A 23,006-nucleotide genomic window follows, 5' to 3' on the forward strand; every position below is an offset into this window, starting at 1 on the left:
GGGTTTCAGATTCCTGGACAATTGGGGCTCATTCTAGAGTAGGTGGGACCTCTACAAACGGGATGGTCTACACCTGGACTAGAGGGGTACTAATATCCTCGGGGGGAGGTTTGCTAAAGCTCTTCAGGAGGGTTTAAACTAGTTCAGCAGGGGATTGGGAACCTGAATTGTAGCTCCAGTACACAAGAAGCTGAGAGTAGTGAGGTCATGAGTACGGTTTCAAAGTTGCAGGAGTGTACCGGCAGGAAGGAAGGTGGTCTAAAGTGCGTCTACTTCAATGCCAGGAGCATCCGGAATAAGGTGGGTGACTTGCGGCATGGGTTAGTACCTGGGACTTCGATGTTGTGGCCATTTCGGAGACATGGATAGAGCAGGGCGAGGAATGGTTGTTGCAGGTGCCGGGGTTTAGATATTTCAGTAAGCTCAGGGAAGGTGGTAAGAGAAAGGGAGGGGTGGCATTGTTAGTCAAGGACAGTATTACGGTGGCTGAGAGGACATTTGATGAGGACTCAAATACTGAGGTAGTATGGGCTGAGTTAAGAATCAGGAAAGGAGAGGTCACCCTGTTAGGGCTTTTCTATAGGCCTCCGAAAAGTTCCAGAGATGTAGAGGAAAGGATTGCAAAGATGATTCTGGATAGGAGCGAAAATAACAGGGTAGTTGTTATGGGGGACTTTAACTTTTCAAATATTGACTGGAAACACTATAGTTCGAGTACTTTAGATGGATCCGTTTTTGTCCAATGTGTGCAGGAGGGTTTCCTGATGCAGTATGTAGATAGACCAACAAGAGGCGAGGCCACATTGGATTTGGTACTGGGTAATGAATCAGGACAGGTGTTAGATTTGGAGGTAGGTGAGCATTTTGGTGATAGTGACCACAATTCGATTACGTTTACTTTAGCGATGGAAAGGGATAGGTATAAACCGCAGGGCAAGAGTTATTGCTGGGGGAAAGGCAATTATGATGCGATGAGGCAAGACTTAGGATGCATCGCCTGGAGAGGAAAACTGCAGGGGATGGACACAATGGAAATGTGGAGCATGTTCAAGGAACAGCTACTGTGTGTCCTTGATAAGTATGTACCTGTTAGGCAGGGAGGAAGTGGTCGAGTGAGGGAACCATGGGTTACTAAAGCAGTTGAAACACTTGTCAAGAGGAAGAAGGAAGCTTATGTGAAGATGAGACGTGATGGTTTAGTTGGGTCGCTTGAGAGTTACAAGTTAGCTAGGAAGGCTCTAAAGAGAGAGCTAAGAAGAGCCATGCGAGGACATGAGAAGTCTTTGGCAGGTAGGATCAAGGATAACCCTAAAGCTTTCTATAGGTATGTCAGGAATAAAAGAATGACTAAGGTAAGAGTAGGGCCAGTCAAGGACAGTAGTGGAAAGTTGTGCATGGAGTCCGAGGAGATAGGAGAGGTGCTAAATGAGTATTTTTCGTCAGTATTCACACAGGAAAAAGACAAAGTTGTCGAGGAGAATACTGAGACACAGGCTACTAGACTAGAAGGGCTTGAGGTTCATAAGGAGGAGGTGTTAGCGATTCTGGAAAGTGTGAAAATAGATAAGTCCCCTGGGCCGGATGGGATTTATTCTAGGATTCTCTGGGAAGCTAGGGAGGAGATTGCTGAGCCTTTGGCTTTGATCTTTAAGTCATCTTTGTCTACAGGAATAGTGCCAGAGGACAGGAGGATAGCAAATGTTGTCCCCTTGTACAAGAAGGGGAGTAGAAATAACCCCAATAACTATAGACCAGTGAGCCTTACTTCTGTTGTGGGAAAAGTCTTGTAAAGGTTTATAAGAGATCGGATGTATAATCATCTGGAAAGGAATAATTTGATTAGAGATAGTCAACATGGTTTTGTGAAGGGTAGGTCGTGCCTCACAAACCTCATTGAGTTCTTCGAGAAGGTGACCAAACAGGTGGATGAGGGTAAAGCAGTTGATGTGGTGTATATGGATTTCAGTAAAGCGTTTGATAAGGTTCCCCACGGTAGGCTATTGCAGGAAATACAGAGGCATGGGATTCAAGGTGATTTAGTAGTCTGGATCAGAAATTGGCTAGCTGATAGAAGACAAAGAGGGGTGGTTGATGGGAAATGCTCTGACAGGTGTCCAGTTACTAGTGGTGTGCCACAAGGATCTGTTTTGGGGCCGTTGCTGTTTGTCATTTTTATAAATGACCTGGAGGAGGGCGTAGAAGGATGGGTGAGTAAATTTGCAGATGACACTAAAGTCGGTGGAGTTGTGGACAATGCAGAAGGATGTTGCAAGTTACAGAGGGACATAGATAAGCTGCAGAGTTGGGCTGACAGGTGGCAAGAGTACTGGGCTAATGGTAAGATTCTTGGTAGTGTGGACGATCAGAGAGATCTCGGTGTCCATGTCTATAGATCCCTGAAAGTTGCCACCCAGGTTGAGAGGGTTGTTAAGAAGGCGTACGGTGTGTTAACTTTTATTGGTAGAGGAATAGAGTTTCGGAGCCATGAGGTCATGTTGCAGTTGTACAGCACGGTAGCATTGTGGATAGCACAATCGCTTCACAGCTCCAGGGTCCCAGGTTCGATTCCGGCTTGGGTCACTGTTTGTGCGGAGTCTGCACATCCTCCCCGTGTGTGCGTGGGTTTACTCCGGGTGCTCTGGTTTCCTCCCACAGTCCAAAGATGTGCGGGTTAGGTGGATTAGCCATGATAAATTGCCCTTAGTGTCCAAAATTTCCCTTAGTGTTGGGTGGGGTTACTGAGTTATGGGGATAGAGTGGCGGTATTGACCTTGGGTAGGGGGTAGGGTGCTCTTTCCAAGAGCTGGTGCAGACTCGATGGGCCGAATGGCCTCCTTCTGCACTGTAAATTCTATGTAAAAACTCTGGTGCGGCCGCATTTGGAGTATTGTGTGCAGTTCTGGTCGCCACATTATAGGAAGGATGTGGAAGCATTGGAAAGGGTACAGAGTAGATTTACAAGAATGTTGCCTGGTATGGAGGGAAGATCATATGAGGAAAGGCTGAAGGACTTGAGGCTGTTTTCGTTAGAGAGAAGAAGGTTAAGAGGGGACTTAATTGAGGCATACAAGATGATCAGAGGATTAGATAGGGTGGACATCGAGAGCCTTTTTCCTCAGATGGTGATGTCCAGCACGAGGGGACATATCTTTAAATTGAGGGGAGATAGATATAGGACAGATGTCAGAGGTAGGTTCTTTACTCAGAGAGTAGTATGGGCGTGGAATGCCCTGCCTGCAACAGTAGTGGACTCGCCAACACTAAACGCATTCAAATGGCCATTGGATAGGCATATGGACGATAAGGGAATAGTGTAGAGGGACTTTAGAGGGGTTTCACAGGACGGTGCAACATCGTGGGCCGAAGGGCCTGTACTGCGCTGTAATGTTCTATGTTCTATATTTCTGAGCAGCAAGAAAGTGCATACGGCTCAACCTGATTCAGCTCAAGGTGGTGCATAAGGCTCACCTAACTAAGGCTAGAATGAGTGAGTTCTTCGCGGAAGTGAAGAACAGGTGCGAATGGTGTTCTAAAGGGCCTACTAACCACACCCATATATTCTAGTTGTGACCAAGGAGGCAACCTTTTGGATCTCCTTCTCTAGCACCATGTCAGTGATTCTTAACATTGATCTGCACCCTTCGTTGGTGGCCATTTCCGGGTGTCGATCTCGCGAGGGCTGCAGACCAGAGTGAAGGCAGATGTGCCCGAGGCACATTCTGCTGGGATGGAGATCTTCCTCTCCGCCCAGTGCTTCAGCCTGGTTGGGTGACCTCATGGAGTTTTTAAATATCTGGAAAAGGTCAAGGACGCTGTTAAGGGATCGGTGGAGAGGTTCCACCTGAGGTGGCAGCCACTCATTCCCTACTTGAAAAAGCTGTTAATGGGGAGAGTAGTTCTTATTGTCTTTCTTTGGGTGGGATTCAAATGATTGGTTGTGTTTCTTTTTTATCAATATTGCATTATATATTATCCGCTTTCTGGGCTGTTTGATGTTGATGTGTTTGTTATAAATGAAAAATTTGCAATACAAATATATTATTTTAAAACTTTATTTAAAATATTGGATTATAAATAATTAATGACGCACTCTGTCGTGTGTGATAAAACTAATTGTTATATGCTCACTGTTTAAATAGAGTGGTGCAGAGAACTACTTCTGTTCCAGGCACATGGAAGTCTGCTGACTTCCCAGGAAGCATACCTGTAAAAAAAACTGATCAAATCTTAATTAAGAATTCAAATTGCATGCACATTATAATGGAATTGTTTTTCTCCCTACAGCGGAATTCTGGTTCTCTGATGGATCTTTAGTGGATAAGTCAAGGTTCACCGACCCTGGTTTGATGCCTCTTCCAGATACTGCTTCTGGATTAGACTGGTCGAACCTTGTAGATGCTGCACGAGCGTTTGAAGGTAAAGAGAAATTCTGCCTGTGTATCTTGCTGTGGAAATGGTCGTGTCTTTAATTCAGGCCATGCACATTCATGACATCCTAGCCTTAACTGATTTGTTATTCAACAAATTGTAGTAGATATAAAATGTTTGTGTGTGTTTTGATGAATTTTACTTGGAAAGCATATAAAGCCCAGTAGCCCAGTTTGGAAGGTACAAGCCCCTTTGCAGTGTTCAATGCCTTCAGCTGTTTCTTGATATCACGTGAAGTGAATCGAATTGGATGAAGACTAGCATCTGTGATGCTCGGGACTCATGAGGAGGCTTAGCTAGATCATACACTTGACCCTTCTGGCTGAAGGTGGTTGCAAATGCTTCAGTCTTATCTTTTGCCCCTTCATTGAAGATAGGGATATTTGTTGAGCCTCCTCCTCCAGTTAATTGTTTGATTGTCTACCACCATTCATGACTGGGTGTGACAGAACTGCAGATATTATATCTGATTCATTAGTTGTGCAATCACTTAAGTCTGTCTATTGCATGCTGCTTATGTTGCTTGACATGCAAGTAGTTCTGTGTTGTAACTTCACCAGGTTGAGACCTCATTTTATGTATGCCTGGTGCTGCCCCCTGGAATGCCTTCATCCACTCTTCATTGAATTAGCATTGATCCTCCAACTTGATGGTGATAGTAGAGTGGGAAATGTGCCAGGCTGTGAGGTTGCAGATTGGGGTTGAATACAATTCTGCTAATGGCCCACGACTCGTAAATGCCCAGTTTTAAGTTTCTCGACCTGTTTGTTTAATTATTTGTGTATTTGCACTCCTATGATCCCTTTGCTCCCCCTTCCCATTCAGGCTCTTATTTTTCAAGCACACCTTCTTAGTCTTCCTATCAAAACCACAACCTCACATTTAACTTTGGGGTCAGTTTGTTGAGTCATCTGGTGTAAATCCTATCTTCCAGCATTTCTCAATGGAGTAGCCAACATTGATTGAATGTATTCCTGCAGGTTTCAATACATGGCTCAAACCACACCAAGTCAAATAGCCTTTTCCAAATATTCATTGTTTTGAGTACTAAACAATAGTGATCCAAGAAAATGAAAAGAAAAACATGTTTATTAATGCCTCTATTAAGTATGTCCCTGAGTTGCTTGCAGTTGAATTCCTGTAGATTCCAGGGCAATCCTGAAGGGTTGGCAGACTGTCTCTCAAATATGCCCGGCTCAGTTAAGGATTGGCAGTTCCCAGTGATTTTACATTGTGCTGTCTTAGCACAAACGCCATTTGCAAAGAAGGAGCTCAAAGGAGGTTATGTGTAGGTTAAAGCAGGTGAAATTTATCAACAACAATGGGGGAAAAAAAATGAAAATCACTTATTGTCACGAGTAGGCTTCAATGAAGTTACTGTGAAAAGCCCCTAGTCGCCACATTCTGGCGCCTGTCCGGGGAGGCTGGTACGGGAATCGAACCGTGCTGCTGGCCTGCGTGGTCTGCTTTAAAAGCCAGCGATTTAGCCGAGTGAGCTAAACCAGCCCCTATGCAGCTGGTCCAATGCTTTTCCAGGCTGTAATATAAAGTGTGCTAAGATTTTAGTGACACAATTCAAGACAAAACATATTTTCAAGATTATATCAATCTAAGTAATGCATCACAGCATTGGTTAACTAAAGTTTTTCTTTCACATGTTGCCCTGGATGAGTAATATACTGCAGCTTGTTAAGTGAGCACTTTCAACATCAATTCGTTAATCTGGCTTTCTTTCCATTTTGTATTTGGTCATTAAAAATAATCAAAAGAAACAAAATGATCTTATCAAAAAGCTTAAGACGCAAGAGTCAGTTGTGAAGTGAGTAATATAAGAACTAGGAGCAGGAATAGGCCATCTGGCCCCTTGAGCCTGCTCCGCCATTCAGAGATCATGGCTGATCTTTTATGGACTCAGCTCCACTTTCCGGCCTGAACACCATAACCCTTGATCCCTTTATTCTTCAAAAAATTATCTTTATCTTAAAAACATTTAATGAAGGAGCCTCAACTGCTTCACTGGGCAAGGAATTCCATAGATTCACAACCCTTTGGGTGAAGAAGTTCCTCCTAAACTCAGTCCTAAATCTACTTCCCCTTATTTTGAGGCTATGCCCCTAGTTCTGCTTTCACCCGCCAGTGGAAACAACCTGTCCGTATCTATCCTATCTATTCCCTTCATAATTTTATATGTTTCTATAAGATGCCCTCACATCCTTCTAAATTCCAACGAGTACAGTCCCAGTCTACTCAACCTCTCCTCATAATCCAACCCCTTCAGCTCTGGGATTAACCTAGTGAATCTCCACTGTACACAATACTCCAGGTGTGGCCTCACTAACACCTCATACAATTACAGCATAACCTCCCTAGTCTTAAACTCCATCCCTCTAGCAATGAAGGACAAAACTCCATTTGCCTCCTTAATCACCTGTTGCACTTGTAACCAACTTTTTGCGACTCATGCACGAGCATACCCGGGGGGGTCTCTGCACAGCAGCATGTTTTAATATTTTATCATTTAAATAATAATGCCTTTTGGTGTTATTCCTACCAAAATGGATAACCTCACATTTGTCAACATTGTATTCCATCTGCCAGACCCTAGCCATCCACTTAACCTATCTAAATCCCTCTGCAGACTTCTTGCTTTACTGCTCATCTTAGTGTCGTCTGCAAACTTGGACACATTGCCCTTGGTCCCCAACTCCAAATCATCTATGTAAATTGTGAATAATTGTGGGCCCAACACGGATCCCTGAGGGACACCACTAGCTACTGATTGCCAACCAGAGAAACACCCATTAATCCCCACTCTTTGCTTTCTATTAATTAACCAATCCTCTGTCCATGCTACTGTACCCTTAGTGCCATGCATCTTTATCTTATGCAGGAACCCTTGTGTGGCACCTCAGAAGCTTTCTGGAAATCCAGATATACCACATCCATTGGCACCCCTTTATCTACTGCACTGGTAATATCCTCAAAAAATTCCACTAAATTAGTTAGGCACGACCTGCCCTTTATAAACCCATGCTGAGTCTGCCCAATAGGACATTTTCCATCCAGATGCCTCGCTATTTCTTCCATGATGATAGATTCCAGAATCGTCCCTACTACTGAAGTTAAGATAACTGGCCGATAATTACCTGCTTTCTGCCTACTTCCTTTTTTAAACAGTGGTGTCACGTTTGCTAATTTCCAATCGGCCGGGACCACCCCAGAATCTAGTGAATTTTGGTACATTATCATGAGTGCATTTCCAATTTCCCTAGCCATCTCTTTTAGTACCCTGGGATGCATTTCATCAGGGCCAGGAGACTTGTCTACCTTTAGCCCCATTAGCTTGCCCATCACTTCCTCATTAGTGATAACAATCATCTCAAGGTCCTCACCTGTCATAGCCTCATTTCCATCAGTCACTGGCATGTTATTTGTGTCATCCACTGTGAAAACCGACCCAAAAAACCTGTTCAGTTCCTGAGCCATTTCCTCAAATCCCATTGTTAAAACTCCCTTCTCATCCTCTAAAGGACCAATATTTACCTTAGCCACTCTTTTTTGTTTTATATAGTTGTAGAAACTTTTACTATCTGTTTTTATATTCTGAGCAAGTTTACTCTCATAATCTACCTTACTCTTCTTTATAGCTTTTTTAGTAGCTTTCTGTTGCCTCCTAAAGATTTCCCAGGCCTAATCTCTGCCACTTTGTATGCTTTTTCCTTCAATTTGATACTCTCCCTTATTTCCTTAGATATCCACGGTCGATTTTGCCTCTTTCCACCGTCCTTCCTTTTTATTGGTATAAACCTTTGCTGAGCACTGTGAAAAATCGCTTGGAAAGTTCTCCACTGTTCCTCAACTGTTTCACCATAAAGTCTTTGCTCCCAGTCTACCTTAGCTGGCTCTTCTCTCATCCCATTGTAATCTCCTTTGTTTAAGCACAAAACACTAGTGTTTGATTTTACCTTCTCACCCTCCATCTGTACTTTAAATTCCACCATATTGTGATCGCTCCTTCCGAGAGGATCACTAACTATGAGATCATTAATCAATCCTGCCTCATGACCCAGGACCAGATCTAGGACCGCTTGTTCCTTCGTAGGTTCCATTACATACTGTTCTAGGAAACTATTGCGGATACATTCTACAAACTTCTCCTCGAGGCTGCCTTGACCGACCTGGTTAAACCAATCGACATGTAGATTAAAATCCCCCATGATAACTGCTGTACCATTTCTACATCCATTATTTCTTTGTTTATTGCCTGCCCCACCACAATGTTACTATTTGATGGTCTATAGACTACTACTATCAGTGACTTTTTCGCCTTACTGTTCCTAATTTCCACCCAAATGGATTCAGCCTTATCCTCCATAGCACCGATGTCATCCCTTACTATTGCCCGGATGTCATCCTTAAATAACAGAGCTACATCACCTCCCTTACCATCCACTCTGTCCTTCCGTATAGTTTGATACCCTTGGATATTTAACTCCCAGTCGTGACCATCCTTTAACCATGTTTCAGTTAAGGCCATTAAATCATAGTCATTCACGATGATTTGCGTCATCAATTCATTTACCTTATTCCGAATGCTACGAACATTCAGGTAAAGTACACTCATGTTGGCTTTTATACCTCTGTTTTGAATCTTAACACCTTGATCAGTAGCCTCTCCTGAGTTTTTCCTCTTTTCTCCTAATTTTCCTTGTCGTTGAACCCATATCTTCATGTAACAACCTGCCGCGTCGCTTTCCATTTATGTTTTTACTTCCCATTTTATTCCTTTTAGTATTACTGGGTCTATTCACTGAGCTCCCCTGAGTACTATCTCCATTTTTGATTTTTGACTATGGCTTCTCTGCCTTACACTTTCCCCCTTACTGCCTTTTGTTTCTGTCCCTGTTTTACTACCTTCCGACTTCCTGCATCGGTTCCCATCCCCCTGCCACATTAGTTTAAACACTCCCCAACTGCTCTAGGAACAGTTCCAGTCCTGCCTAGGTGTAACCCGTCCAGACACCATCCTTTCAGCCACTTATCCATCCTATATATCCTGTCATTTCTACTCTGACCAGCCCATGGCACCGGTAGTAATTCTGAGATCAATACCTTCAAGGTCCGATTTCTTAACTTCCTTCCTAGCTCCCTGTATTCTGCTTTTAGGACCTCATCCCTTTTTTTACCTATGTCATTTGTACCGGTGTGTACCACGCCCACTGGCGGTTCACCCTCACCCTCCCGAATGTCCTGTATCCGCTCTGAGACATCCTTGACCCTAGCACCAGGAAGGCAACATACCATCCTGGAGTCTCGTTTGCGGCCACAGAAACGCCTGTCTATTCCTCTTATAATTGAATCCCCCATAACTATTGCACTGTCACACTTACCACCCCTCCCCTCTGCAGCAGAACCAACCGTGGTGCCATGAGTTTGACTGTTGCTGTTTTCCCCTGAGAGGCCATACCCCTCAACAGTATCCAAAGCGGTATATCAGTTCTGCAGGGGAATGGCCACAGGAGATTCCTGCACTCGCTGTCTTGCTCTGCCTGATGGTCACCCATTCCCTTCCTGCCTGCGGAGTCTGAGCCTGCGGTGTGACCACCGCTCTATACGTGCTATCCACGATGCTCTCCGATGCTCCACAGTGTCTCCAGCCGCCGCTCCAGCTCTGAAACTCGAGCTTCCAGGAGCTGTCGCCGGAGACACTTCCTGCACACATGCTGACCCTGGGGACTGGAACTGTCCTCAGCCTGCCACATGGAGCAAGAGGAGCAGACCACGCCTTGGACTGTCCTGCCATGATTTATTCCTTTAAATTAAACTTTTGAAATGAAATCTAACGGATAACTTTAAGAATATGCTTTCCTCAGGGACATCTACCTGATGCAGGCCATTAAATAGGATACAGACATTGGCTGTAGAATAGGAAAGAGCTATCAGGCATGGAATACTCTTACTTTCAGAAACATGGGTTGTATTCTCCGTCGGTGGGATCCTCCGCTTCGCTGACAGAGCACTCACACCCGCGGATTTCCCGACGGCGTGGGGGTGCCCACAATGGGAAACCCCATTGGCTAGCTGCTGGGATGGAGGATCCCACTACTGACGGGGGCACGCCACACCAGAAAATGGGGGCTGCGGGATGGAGAATCCCACCCACGACCTTTAATTGTAACTGCTTTCTAAATCCTAACAGTGGGGAAATTGTTAAAAGGGATCAAGCATCCCAAACTTTACAATTATATTCAAAGAAAGTGTCGTGCAATGGGTTTATAGTTACGGTAATGAATAAGTGATGCATATCATGATGTAACAGCAACATCAGCAGTCATATACTAGAGATTCTGCAGAGGAGGTAGAACCGTCTGTATTCATGATTGATGTACCTGCCTTGTAGACTATCTTGTATTTAGTATTAGTAAAGTAATTTTGAAGTAACCTACCTGAGTCAGGCCAGAGAGAAACCTTTCCAGTACAGATTAAGCCATGGGAACAACACACTAAACATGATAGCAACAATGGTGTCACCAATCTAACAGCTATTTGGTGCCATCAAAGGAACACCTGCTATAAAGTGGAAGTATGTCAATAGGATCGATGCCGGTTGGTGAAGTTAAAACTGAGACACTTTACTTGCTGATAGAGTTTATTGATTATGCTCCATGTCAACTTGCCTCATATACACTCAGTGTCCCAGCTATGTTTCAAATACCCATCAGCTGTGTTGCTTGTTCTGGGTGAGTGTGCTTAACACTCAATTTGCCTCTGTTTCGTTCGTTAGCTTTGGAGTCGCCAGGTATCGTTAAGATACCACCACAAGTTTCAAGTTTAAAGCAATAAAACCATACACCAATTAGTAAGTTCAAACAAATGAGTTTATTATAATACAATTATAAACTACTCATGCACACGCTAAGATGACTAAACTATTCCTACCACTAAATAGACCAATACTTATCTGAATAAGGAACTGCCGGATCAGGGGACAATAGCCTCTTGCTCTGCACTGGGTCCGCAGACTTCAGGTTGGTACGGGTTAAAAGGGGTCAGGAGTGTCTATCTCTGGTAGCGATCGTTGTGAGACACTTACTTGCTGGCGGCTGCTGTTCGAACCTCTCCTCTCTCTCGGTCAAGGTCTTCTTCGGTAAAAAGCTGGTCAGGAGGGCTGGTCAAGAAGAACAAACTGAGTTTGGGACCTATCTTTTATAGGTCCCAGGGCTTCGCGCCCTTTTGGGCGGACCCTCTATCTGCTGAGATCGATTGGGTCTCTTCCCAATCGATTTGTTTGAATCCCCCCCAATACTGAGGCTGTCTCTTGGCTACTGGGTGGGCCTTCAAGTGCTTTGTCTTCGAACCCCGCTGGTGCCGGGGTGTCTGGCTTCCCATACAATAGAACACAGAACAGGCCCTTCGGCCCTCAATGTTGTGTTGCAATCACTTCCCTATTTGTGTCCTTTGTCCCTCGGATCGTTCCATTACTGTGTTAACTGTCTCGGAGATTGCCTCATTAGTATGTGGAATGTTCGTTTCAGTGCTGTCTGCTCTCTTAGCAGACAGAATACACAGTGGCTTGTTGCAGCCTGCTTGTGCTGCAAACTTTGTCCATTTTACCCTGCAAGCTTTGCGTTCCTCCATTTTGTATTGAGGGAATGGGCAACTTCGGTGGCTACAGCTGCTTCCCTTAACAATGTAATTGACATAAACAAACCTGAACAATTTTATTCACAAGGCATTGACAGATTCACCTTTTAAATTAAAACAGCAATCTTTCAAACTAATCAAAAATAAACAACATTTTTATTCATCAATGTCTTGCATTGAAGAACCAACTAACGACTAGATCCCACATCCTCCTCCACCCCCCCCCCCCCCCCCCCCCAACCTTCTTTAACAGAATTTTTTCTTTCTTCTTTACCTATTTTTAAAAATAATCTTTATTGTCACAAGCAGGCTTACATTAACACTGCAAAGAAATTACTGTGAAAAGCCCCGAGTCGCCACATTCCAATGCTTGTTCGGGTAAACAGGGGGAGAATTCAAGATGCCAAAATTACCTAACAGCACGGGCGGAATTTTCCGCTCCCGGGAAAAATCGGGAGGGCCGTCGTGAACTCGGCTGAGTTTCACGACGGCCTCGGAGGCCGCTCCTCGCCCCCTATTCTCCCCTCCCGGCGGGGCTAGGATCGGTGCTCCGTAACTCTCGGCCACGGGGGCGTCGCGCCGAGAATGACGTGGCCGGTGCGCCTAATGACGTGAGCCGCGCATACGCAGGTTGGCCGGCTTCAACCCGCGCATGCGCAGCTGACGTCACGCCGCTGACAGCTCAAACCCGCGCATGCACGGTGGCCCTCTTTCCCCTCAGCCGCCCCTCAAGACGTGGCAGCTTGAACTTGCTGGCGGCGGAGGGGAAATAGTGCGTCCGATTGAGACGCCGGCCCGACGATCGGTGGGCACCGATCATGGGCCTGTCCCCTCCCGAGCACAGTCGTGGTGCTCATTCCCCACCAGGCCCCATACAAGCCCCAAACGGGCATCTCCACACCCGTGTCACAACGGCAGCGACCAGGTGTGGTTGCCGCCGTCGTGAAGCGGTCGCGAACGGCAGGCCGCTCGGCCCATCCGGGTCGGAGAATCGCCGGTTGCCGTGAAAAACGGCGAGCGGCAATTCTTCCGGGGGGGGGGGGGGGGGATCGGGGGGGGGGGGGGGGGGGGGGGGGGGGGATCGGGGGGGATCGTGGGGGGGGGGGCTCCCGCGATTCTCCCACGCGGCGTGGGGAGCAGAGAATTGCGCACCACATCTTTCGGGACTTGTGGGAGGAAACCGGAGGAAACCCACTCAGACAGAGGGAGAACGTGCAGATTCCCCACTGAATGACAGATCTGATGCATTCAAGTCAGGCGACCCAAACCTACACAAGAAATCCAGGTACGACCTCCGCAAAGCCATCCGGGATGCCAAGAGAGAATATCAGACCAAGCTAGAGTCACTGACTAGCATTACTGACTCTCGTGGGTTGTGGAAAGCCCTAAACAACATAACGGGTTACAAAGCAAAGCCGAGCAGATCCCAGGCGGCAGATCTCCCTCCCCGATGAACTCAATGTACTCTATGCTCAGTTTAAGCAGGAAACCATCAATCCGCTGTCAACTGTCCCAGCAGCCCTGGACACACCCATACCCACCGTCACAGCTTCCAAAGTCAGATAGGCCTTCCTGAAAATGAATCCTCGGAAGGCATGGGGTCAGGATGGGGCCCCTGGTCATGAACTCAGAGCCTGCGCAGACCAGCTGGCAGATGTGTTTGTGGTCATCTTCAACCTATCCCTACTCCACCTGGGTGCCAAAGAAGAACTAGACAACATCCCTCAATGACTACCGTCCGGTGGCCCTGACTTCAGTCGTAATGAAGTGCTTCGAAAGGTTTGTCATGAAGCACATCAACTACATACTCCCAGGATGCATAGGTCCACTGCAATTTGCATACTGCCACAACCGGTCCACAGTAGATGCCATGTCCCTGGCCCTACACTCATCCCTGGAGCATCTCGACAACAAAGACTCCCACATCAGGCTCTATTTATTGGCTACAGCTCCACCTTCAACACTATAATCCCAGCCAAGGTCATATCAAAGCTCCAAAACCTAGGACTTGGCTCCTCACTCTGCAACTGGATCCTCGACTTTCTGACCCATAGACCACAATCAGTAAAAACAAACAACAATACCTCCTCCACAAGGGGCCCCGCAAGGCTACGTACGTACCCCTACTATATTCCCTATACACTCACGACTGCGTGGCAAAATTTGGTTCCAACTCCATCTACAAATTTGCTGATGTCATGACCATTGTGGGTCGGATTTCGAACAACAACGGGTCAGAATACAGGAGGGAGATAGAGAACCTAGTGTAACGACAGTAATCTCTCCCTCAATGCCAGCAAAAGTAAAGAGCTGGTTTTGACTTCAGGAAGCAAAGTACTGTACACATCCCTCTCTGCAGCAATGGGGCCGAGGTGGAGATGGTTGACAGCTTCAAATTCCGAGGTATGCACATCATCAAAACTCTGTCCTGCTCCACCCACGTCGACACGACGACCAAGAAAGCACAACACCGCCTATACATCCTCAAATTCGGCATATCCACAACAACACCACGGCCAAGAAAGCACAACAGTGCCTGTACTTTCTCAGGAAACTAAGGAAATTTGGCATGTCCACATTGACTCTTATCAGCTTTTACAGAAGCGTCATAGAAAGCATCCTATCTGGCTGCATCACAGTCTGGTATGGCAACTGCTCGGGCAAACTCTAGGTTTCATTCTAAAGCAAGGAACGTTGTTTTTACACACCAGCAGAGGCAGACGAGTTTGTGTGGATGAATGACCTGAACAAAGGCAGACAAGGCAGTGTCGAGGACGAAGCAGAGAAAGAAAATAACTGATGGACTTGAACAATGTTTGCGCAGGACAGTACTGCCTCGCTTTGAGCAAAAGCATCAGATCACAGGGAAGCCCAAGGGAAGGAGAAGGCTAAGAGGAGGCAGTGGGAACAGCTATCTAGTGTGCATAGGAAAGGGGCAAGATCAGCCCCGGGAGGGATGCCACCACACCAGCGGGGAAAGCTAGCGCTAGGAAGCATGAAAGCAAGGGTGCCGTGGCACGTGGGAGCGTCTGGCGTGCGGGCAGTGGGGGTGGGGGGGGGGGGGGGGGACCACAGGGGTAGAAATGGGGAATGTAAGGAGGGCGATAGAGAGGGGGGGGGACCCAAGGTGGGGTAGAAAGGGGAAAAGGGGGACCACAAGGCAAATACAAGAATAAGAAAGGGATGGGTTTCAGATTGGCTTCAGCAGATTGAGGTAACAAGATAACACTGCAATCAGCCACTTTGGAGGGTGCCTGAGCAAAGGGAAACCCTGGGGTGTAGGGGCTCACCCATGTGGCATACAGTTGAGACCTTGTTGGGTTCTCTCTGGACAAAGGGAAACCCTGGAGCGCAGGGACCTGGCCACATGGTGAGAATGGGTCTCATGGTGAGAATGGTGACTGTGGCCATTTTGGATCGCCCTCTAACAAAGGAAGGGGGGACAGAAGCCCCCCACCAGGATTATATCCTGGAATGTCAGGGGATTTAACGGCCCAATGAAAAGATCCAGAGTTTTTGCCCAGTTGAGATGTTTGAAAGCCTACAGTTTTCCTCCAAGAGATGCACCTGAGGGAGAAGGACCGACTGCGGGTAAGGAAGGGCTGAGTGGGATGGACGTATCATTCATATTACTGGAGGAGGGCTAGGGGGGTAGCTAACCTGATTAGCAAGAGTATGGTGTTTACGGCAATAAGGATGGTTACGGACCAAGGGGGATGGTACGTCATGGTTAGCGATCTCCTAGACGGGACACCAATAGTCTTGATAAAAATGTGCCCGTCCAACTGGGATTCCATCAAGAAGACCATGGCGGGGCGGCATGTGGCGCAGTGGATAGCACTGGAGCTGCGGCGCTGAGGACCCGGGTTCGAATCCCGGCCCTCGGTCACTACGTGTGGAGTTTACACATTCTCCCCGTGTCTGCGTGGATTTAACCCCCACAACCCAAAGATGTGCAGTTTAGGTGGATTGGCCATGCTAAATTGCCCCTTAATTTAAAAAAAATAATTGGAAACTCCAAATTTTTTTTTAAAAGACCATGGGAAATCCCCAGCATCGCCACACACCGACTGATCACGGGGGGTTACTTTAACTGCTTACAGGACCCATTGATGGACCGATCAAACCCCTGAACGGGAAAAAGACAGGTATGGCTAGAGAACTGGGAATGTTCATGGAGCAGATGGGGGCAGTTGATCCATGCGGTTAATGCACCCAGGTGAGAAGGAATTCTCGTTCTTCTCACCAGTACACAAGGTATATTCCCACGGTATATTCGACTTCTTTGCAGTGAGGAATCAGTGCTTCCAGAAATGGTAAGAGCAGAATTCTCCACGATAGTTATCTCCCACTATGCTCGACAAATGGATGTGAGTTTGAAGACGGGCCGTGCTCAACATCCCACATGGAGGTTGGACACTGTTATGTTCTTGTACAGAAATAGTTACTGATTTGGCGTACAAAAGAACATCTAGTTCAAGACTTGTTAATTTTATTGTAGTATAATAAACCGTGTAGGAAACTAATGCTATAAAACTGGAACTAATACAAATGTGACTGACCACGATGGTTTCTCCTCCCTACTCCCCTGAAGCTACAGTGTCATGTGCTACTTGCCTGACACCTACTGGTCGGAGGCTATACATATTTACACATACACTTGTTAATGCATAATTACTACATCCTCTTCCCTTGAGATTTTGAAGAAAACATATAATACATTATTTAACTAACTATTACATATGATATGCATAACAATGTATTTTACATCATGTGCAGTTATATTGTCCATTCACAGATCCAACCGTTCTGGTTTCTTTCTGTTTCTCATTGATCATCTCAACTTTAGTAAATCTGGTGAATCTGTCTGATAGTTCTGAACTTCTGTAGGTACGTCTACTATAATTGTATAGTTCTTCTGAACATTATTCTGTACATTGACATTTGACTCATCCACTGCTTGTGTCACTTTCGATTAATATACATCTTCGCCTTGCTGTTGAGCAACAGGTTGTTTCACTTTTTGGAGTGCTCGTCTATTCCTCCTTAAAACCTGTCCTTGCCCAGTTATCACAGTATAGGACCTTAGACCTGTTTTCTGCAATACCTTAGCACGTTTTGACCAGCCATTCGGATCCTCCACTCTCACCATGCCATTTAGTTTTAAAGGTTTCAGACACTTGTCATAATATTCTGAGATTCCATTTCATCATAGAATTTACAGTCCAGAAGGAGGCAATTTGGCCCATATTGTCTGCACTGGCCCTTGGAAAGAACACTCCACCCTATCCCTGAAACCCCAGTATGCCCACCAACCCCACCTAACCTTTTCGGACACTAAGGGCAACTTAGCATGGCCAATCCACCTAACCTGCACATCTTTGGACTGTGGGAGGAAACCGGAGAACCCGGAGGAAACTTACGCAGATACGGGGAGAACGTGCAGACTCCGCACAGTTAGTGACCCAAGCCGGGAATCGAACCTGGGACCTTGGAGCTGTGAAGCAACTGTGCTCACCACTGTGCTACCGTGCTGCCCTTAATTTCTTATCTTCTCATTCAGCCTTTGCTTTGTATAGCATGGCAGAGTTGTCCATAGGTTCTGATTCATCAACATTGCTGCTGGTGATAAACCACAACTTAATGGAGATGTTCGATAACTTAGCAGTGCTAAATATGGATCCTTTTTCTGTCCATAGCCTCCTTCAGTAACTGCTTGACTATCTGAACCCCTTTTTCTGCTTTGCTATTTGATTGCGGGAATAATGGACTTGACGTTACATGCTTAAAATCTTATTGATGTGCAAATTCCTGCCATTCTTTACTGTTAAAGCACGGTCCATTATCACTCATTACTAACTTCCAGATATTCCAGAGTTATCTCAGATATTCCAACCTATTCCAACAAATATGTTGCTTTTGTGTACATGGTTACACAATTTGCTGATGATCTAAATAATTGTGCCATCTCTGCATAATTTGAGTAACACACCACTACCAAATATTCTTTACCATCAAGGTAGAATAAGTCTATCCCAACCTTTTGCCAAGGAACTGACACAATTCCACCTATTTTCATTGGTTCCTTTGCTTGTCGATATTGATATCGGTGACAAGTGGTCCACTTTTCCACCATCTTCTGTTTGTCTTTGTTTACTCCCGGCCAATATACAGTATCTCATGCTCTTTGCTTGCATTTCTCGATTCCAAAGTGACCCTCATGAATCTTTTGTAGCAACTCCTTGTGTAGAAACTGTGGAATTATGATTCTCTCTTGACTCAGTAATAAACCATTTGTTACACTGAGCTCTGTCGTATGTGATGATATGTAGAACATAAACCTTTTGTCCATCCACTGTTGAGATTGTGTATCACCATTTGTAATACTTCATCTTTCTCTGTTTCTTCAACAATCGGTTTTGACTTTGCTTCTGACACTGATAGTGTTTCTGTAATCATATCTACATGAACCTGCACATCCTCTCCAATGAAATTGTCATCTTGTGCAATTGTAGCTCTAGACAACGCATCCGCTACCATAACATGCTTGCCAGGTGTATAGATTAATTCAAAGTCACATCTCTGAAGTTTCATCATCAGATGTTGAATACGAGGAGACATCTCATTGAGATTTTTCTTGATTATTGCAACCGGCAGTCTATGATCTGTCTCGACAATGAACGTAGGTCGACCATACATGCCGCTATGGAATTTCTCCAAACCATTCACTAGCCCTAAACACACTTTTTTTCTATTTGTGCATAATGATATTCAGATTCTGTCATAGATCTTGAAGCATATGCTACTGGTTTCCAATCACTACCATTTTCTTGCTGCAGCAATACTACACCTAGACCATCTTTGGATGCATCTGTTAAAACCTTGGCATTTCCTGTTGGATCGAAAAATGTTAATACTTAGTAGTCATTAGAGCTTTCTTTAGTCTTATCCATTCTTCTTCATGCTGTTCAATCCAAGTGAAATTGTTTTACGGCTTCCTCCATAATGTCATACCGGTCTTGAGGGTAAAAAAAATGAAATTCCTATTTAATGTGGTGTGAAATTTCCTGCTGGATTTCATTTGCCTAAACATAAACTCGGTTCAGGACTTCCAGATGACATAGATACAGTCCATTTAGTCTTTTGATGTTGGGAATGGGTAAACAACCACTAAGATAAGCTGTGGCTGCATCAGAGAAAGCTTCATTTCAGCTCACTGAGAAGTATATTAACTGTGCGCCAAGGATGGTGTACTTTCTTTCAATGAATATTAACTTGAATCTAATTCTGTTTAAAACACTCCACTTAACACTGGCATTGTAAATAGCCACAGGCTAACAAATGCAACCTTTAAGCTAGTTTATTCACATCAGTGCAAAATATTAAACTATAGTGTTCTTTCTAAAGACATAATAATCTTTATAATAATAATCTTTATTAGTGTCACAATTAGGCTCACATTAACACTGCAATGAAGTTACTGTGAAAATCCCCTAGTCGCCACATTTCAGCACCAGTTCGCTAACACTTAGGGAGAATTTAGATTGTCCAATTCATCTAACAAGCACGTATTTTGGGACTTGGGGTGGGGGGGGGGGGGGGGGGGGGGGAGAACCGGAACACCCGGAGGAAACCCACGCAGGCGAGGGGAGAACGTGCAGACCCCGCACAGATGTGATCCAAGCCGGGAATCGAACCTGGGTCCCTGCTGCTGTGAAGCAACAGTGCTAATCACTGTGCTACCATGGATGCAAGTCTCTGACAAGGAACTGAAATGTTTGATGTAGTGATGGATGCTTTTTGTATGTTTTGTGGTCGTCTGTTATTTCACTCTATAGTCCTATCAAGGCGATTGCATTTCGTGTAGAAAATAATCTCTCCTAATCCTACTTTATTTTGCGTACTTTGAAGTTATTCTCTCATCCCCTCTCGCAGGCATAGCTTTACAGAATGTGACATCTGACCCCTTCTTTGTCATTCTGTACATTAAGCTGCAGTTTTATTTTATCTTTAACTGATTTGCTATATATTCTACTTCTGTTACTGTATCAAAGATGGAGAAAGGGGAAATCCTTCTGTTTTTAAAAAAAACTGGATTAATTTAGCCAGTTGCCAGCTGGTTGAAGCATTTTTATTGTGTGTTGGTCCTGAATTGCTCTGCACATTAGATTTCATACCATAAAAATCTTTACAGTTTAGAAAACTTTCTGTATTAATATATTCCCATTAATCATCCTAGTAATCTTTACCTGCAACTATTAAAATGCATTTGTGTCTGTTGGAATATGTCAGGACAGCGGGGTTTATATTTGCAGTTCCACATAAACACCACTGAATTTCAATATAAAATCCTCATACATTGTGCTGCATAAAGAATTGCTGGATAAATTTCTCCATAATTCAGATCAAAACATAGAATTCCACAAACTAAAACCCACTACTCTTCACAATAATTGAATACAACTCCTGAATTAATTTCTTGAAGGTCACCCACTTTGGACCTAAAAAGGATAGAACAGACTGCTTTCTAAATGCTCAAAAACTAGAAACCAGTGGAGGTTCAAAAAATACTTGTCGATCCAAGCACAGATCATTAAAGTGGATTGAAGAGATACAGAAAATAATCAATAAGCTAATGGTAATGCTTACCTCTGTATTTAGAGAAATAGAATACAACAGGGTAGAACTATGCAAAGCCCTGGTTAAGCAACACCTGAAACAGTGTGAGTAATTCTGGGCACCGGATCTTAGGAGGGTTATATTGGCTTTGCAGTGTAGATTATCTGGACTCCAAAGGTTAAATTACAAAGAGAGATTTAACAAACTAGGGATTTATTGATTTGATCAAAGTTTAAAAGATATTGAAGGAAACATGTATGATAAACATCACTTCAGCTGTTTGCAACAGGCAAACAAAGTACTGACTAGACAACCAGTCCGTGCTTGCAAAACTCAGAACATAAGGCCATAACCTATAAACTCCCCAATGTTGGGCTGGGAATGTTCCTTAAAAGATGGACTGTGGAACCCCTCTTGGAACATCACAAGTAAGGGTTTGCATGGCAATTGCCCAGAAGTGCAAACTTCCTCTGGGCAATTGCCCTATACTGGGAAACACCTGGAAATTAGATTTATACCGCAAACTTTGGATGGTTCCAACAGTGTTATGTCAAAAGTCACTCAAAAAATGTCAGAAGAATTAAAGCCTCTTCTAACATCTGGATAACAATTGTAAAGACCCAAGCCTCGATTCCCAGGGACTCTCCCCGATGGGCGGCAGCGTAGCACAGTGGTTAGCACTGTTGCTTCACAGTTCCAGGGTCCCAGGTTTGATTTCCAGCTTGGGTCACTGTCCGTGCGGAATCTGCGCGTTCTTCCCGTGTCTGCGTGGGTTTCCTCCAGTTTCCTACCACAGTCCAAAGGTGTGCAGGTTAGGTGGATTGGCCACGATAAATTGCCCTCAGTGTCCAAAACGGTTAGGTGGGCTTACTGGGTTATGGAGATGGGATGGGGATGTAGGCTTAAGCAGGGAGCTCTTTCAAAGAGCTGGTGCAGACTCGATGGGCCAAATGGCTTCCTTTTGCTCTGTAAATTCTATGATTCTATGAAAAACACAAATCTTGTCAAAATGTTCATCTTGACTGACTGAACCCTGCCCGGCAAGGACAGGGAAAGATTATACCACCTTTGCTGATTGGCCCTGATGCGGCCTATCAAATTCATTTAGTTCATTTATACGGAGATGAGCCCAATCCCGAGCCACTTGAACCCCCAGATACATAAAGCTGGAACCAGCCATTTGAAAAGGTAGCATCCTAGAATAACTCTCCTCACCAGGGGCTTAACTAGAAAGCACTCGCAAAAGTAGCTTTTGCTTGCACCATGAAAAATAGCCAAAGCGCCCTCAGCAATTTCATTATATTGCCCATGGTGGGGATTTGCTCCGTCACATAAAGAAAGAGATCATCGGCGTACGGGGATACCCTGAGCTCCATCCCTCCCCTTGCTGTCCCCTTCCACTTATCTGAAGCCCTCAAGGTGATAGCCAAAGGCTTTATTGGCAATGCAAACAAGAGGAGGGACATAGGCCACCCCTGCCTTCTTCCCCTAGTTAATTGGAAATACCCTAACCTCATGTTATTAGTGCGGACACTAGCTGTTGGGGCCTTGTACATCAGTCGTATCCAAGACACAAACTTCGGCGCCAACCCAAATTTCACCAAGACAGCAAAAAGATGCCCCCATTCTACCCTATCAAATGCCTTCTCGGCATCTACTGCGACAATTGCCTCTGGACCTGACCCATCAGACAGAGAAAGCACCACATTTAGCAATCACCTCATGTTTGACAACAATAGGTCAAAACTTGGTTCCAACTCCATCTACAGGTTTGCGGACGATACGACCATAGTGGGCCGGATCTCGAATAACGACATGTCAGAATACAGGAGGGAGATAGAGAATCTAGTGGAGTGGTGTAGCGACAACAATCTCTCCCTCAATGCCAGCAAAACTAAAGAGCTGGTCATTGACTTTAGGAAGCAAAGTACTGTGTACACCCCTGTCAGCATCAACGGGCCCGAGGTGGAGATGGTTAGCAGTTTCAAATTCCTAGGGGTGCACATCTCCAAAAATCTGTCCTGGTCCACCCACGTCGACGCTACCACCAAGAAAGCACAACAGCGCCTGTACTTCCTCAGGAAACTAAGGAAATTCAGCATGTCCACATTAACCCTTACCAACTTTTACAGATGCACCATAGAAAGCATCCTATCGGGCTGCATCACAGCCTGGTGTGGCAACTGTTCGACCCAGGACCGCAAGAAACTTCAGAGAGTCGTGAACACCGCCCAGTCCATCACACAAACCTGCCTCCCATCCATTGACTCCATCTACACATCTCGCTGCCTGGGGAATGCGGGCAGCATAATCAA

General features: G+C 45.2%; 1 protein-coding gene across 7 annotated transcripts in view; it reads left to right on the plus strand.

Annotated features, from left to right (window-relative positions):
- The window catches only part of LOC119967679 (signal-induced proliferation-associated 1-like protein 2), a 651,675-nt gene that overhangs the window by 580,041 nt on the left and 48,628 nt on the right, over positions 1-23,006 (plus strand). For all 7 annotated transcript variants that reach the window (XM_038800505.1, XM_038800501.1, XM_038800504.1 and 4 more), the window contains one exon: positions 4,285-4,416. In XM_038800505.1, the coding sequence (XP_038656433.1) occupies positions 4,285-4,416 (132 nt within the window). The remainder of the gene's footprint in view (positions 1-4,284; positions 4,417-23,006) is intronic.

This window comes from Scyliorhinus canicula, chromosome 6 (genome assembly GCF_902713615.1).
Source record: "Scyliorhinus canicula chromosome 6, sScyCan1.1, whole genome shotgun sequence".
Lineage (NCBI taxonomy): Eukaryota > Metazoa > Chordata > Chondrichthyes > Carcharhiniformes > Scyliorhinidae > Scyliorhinus > Scyliorhinus canicula.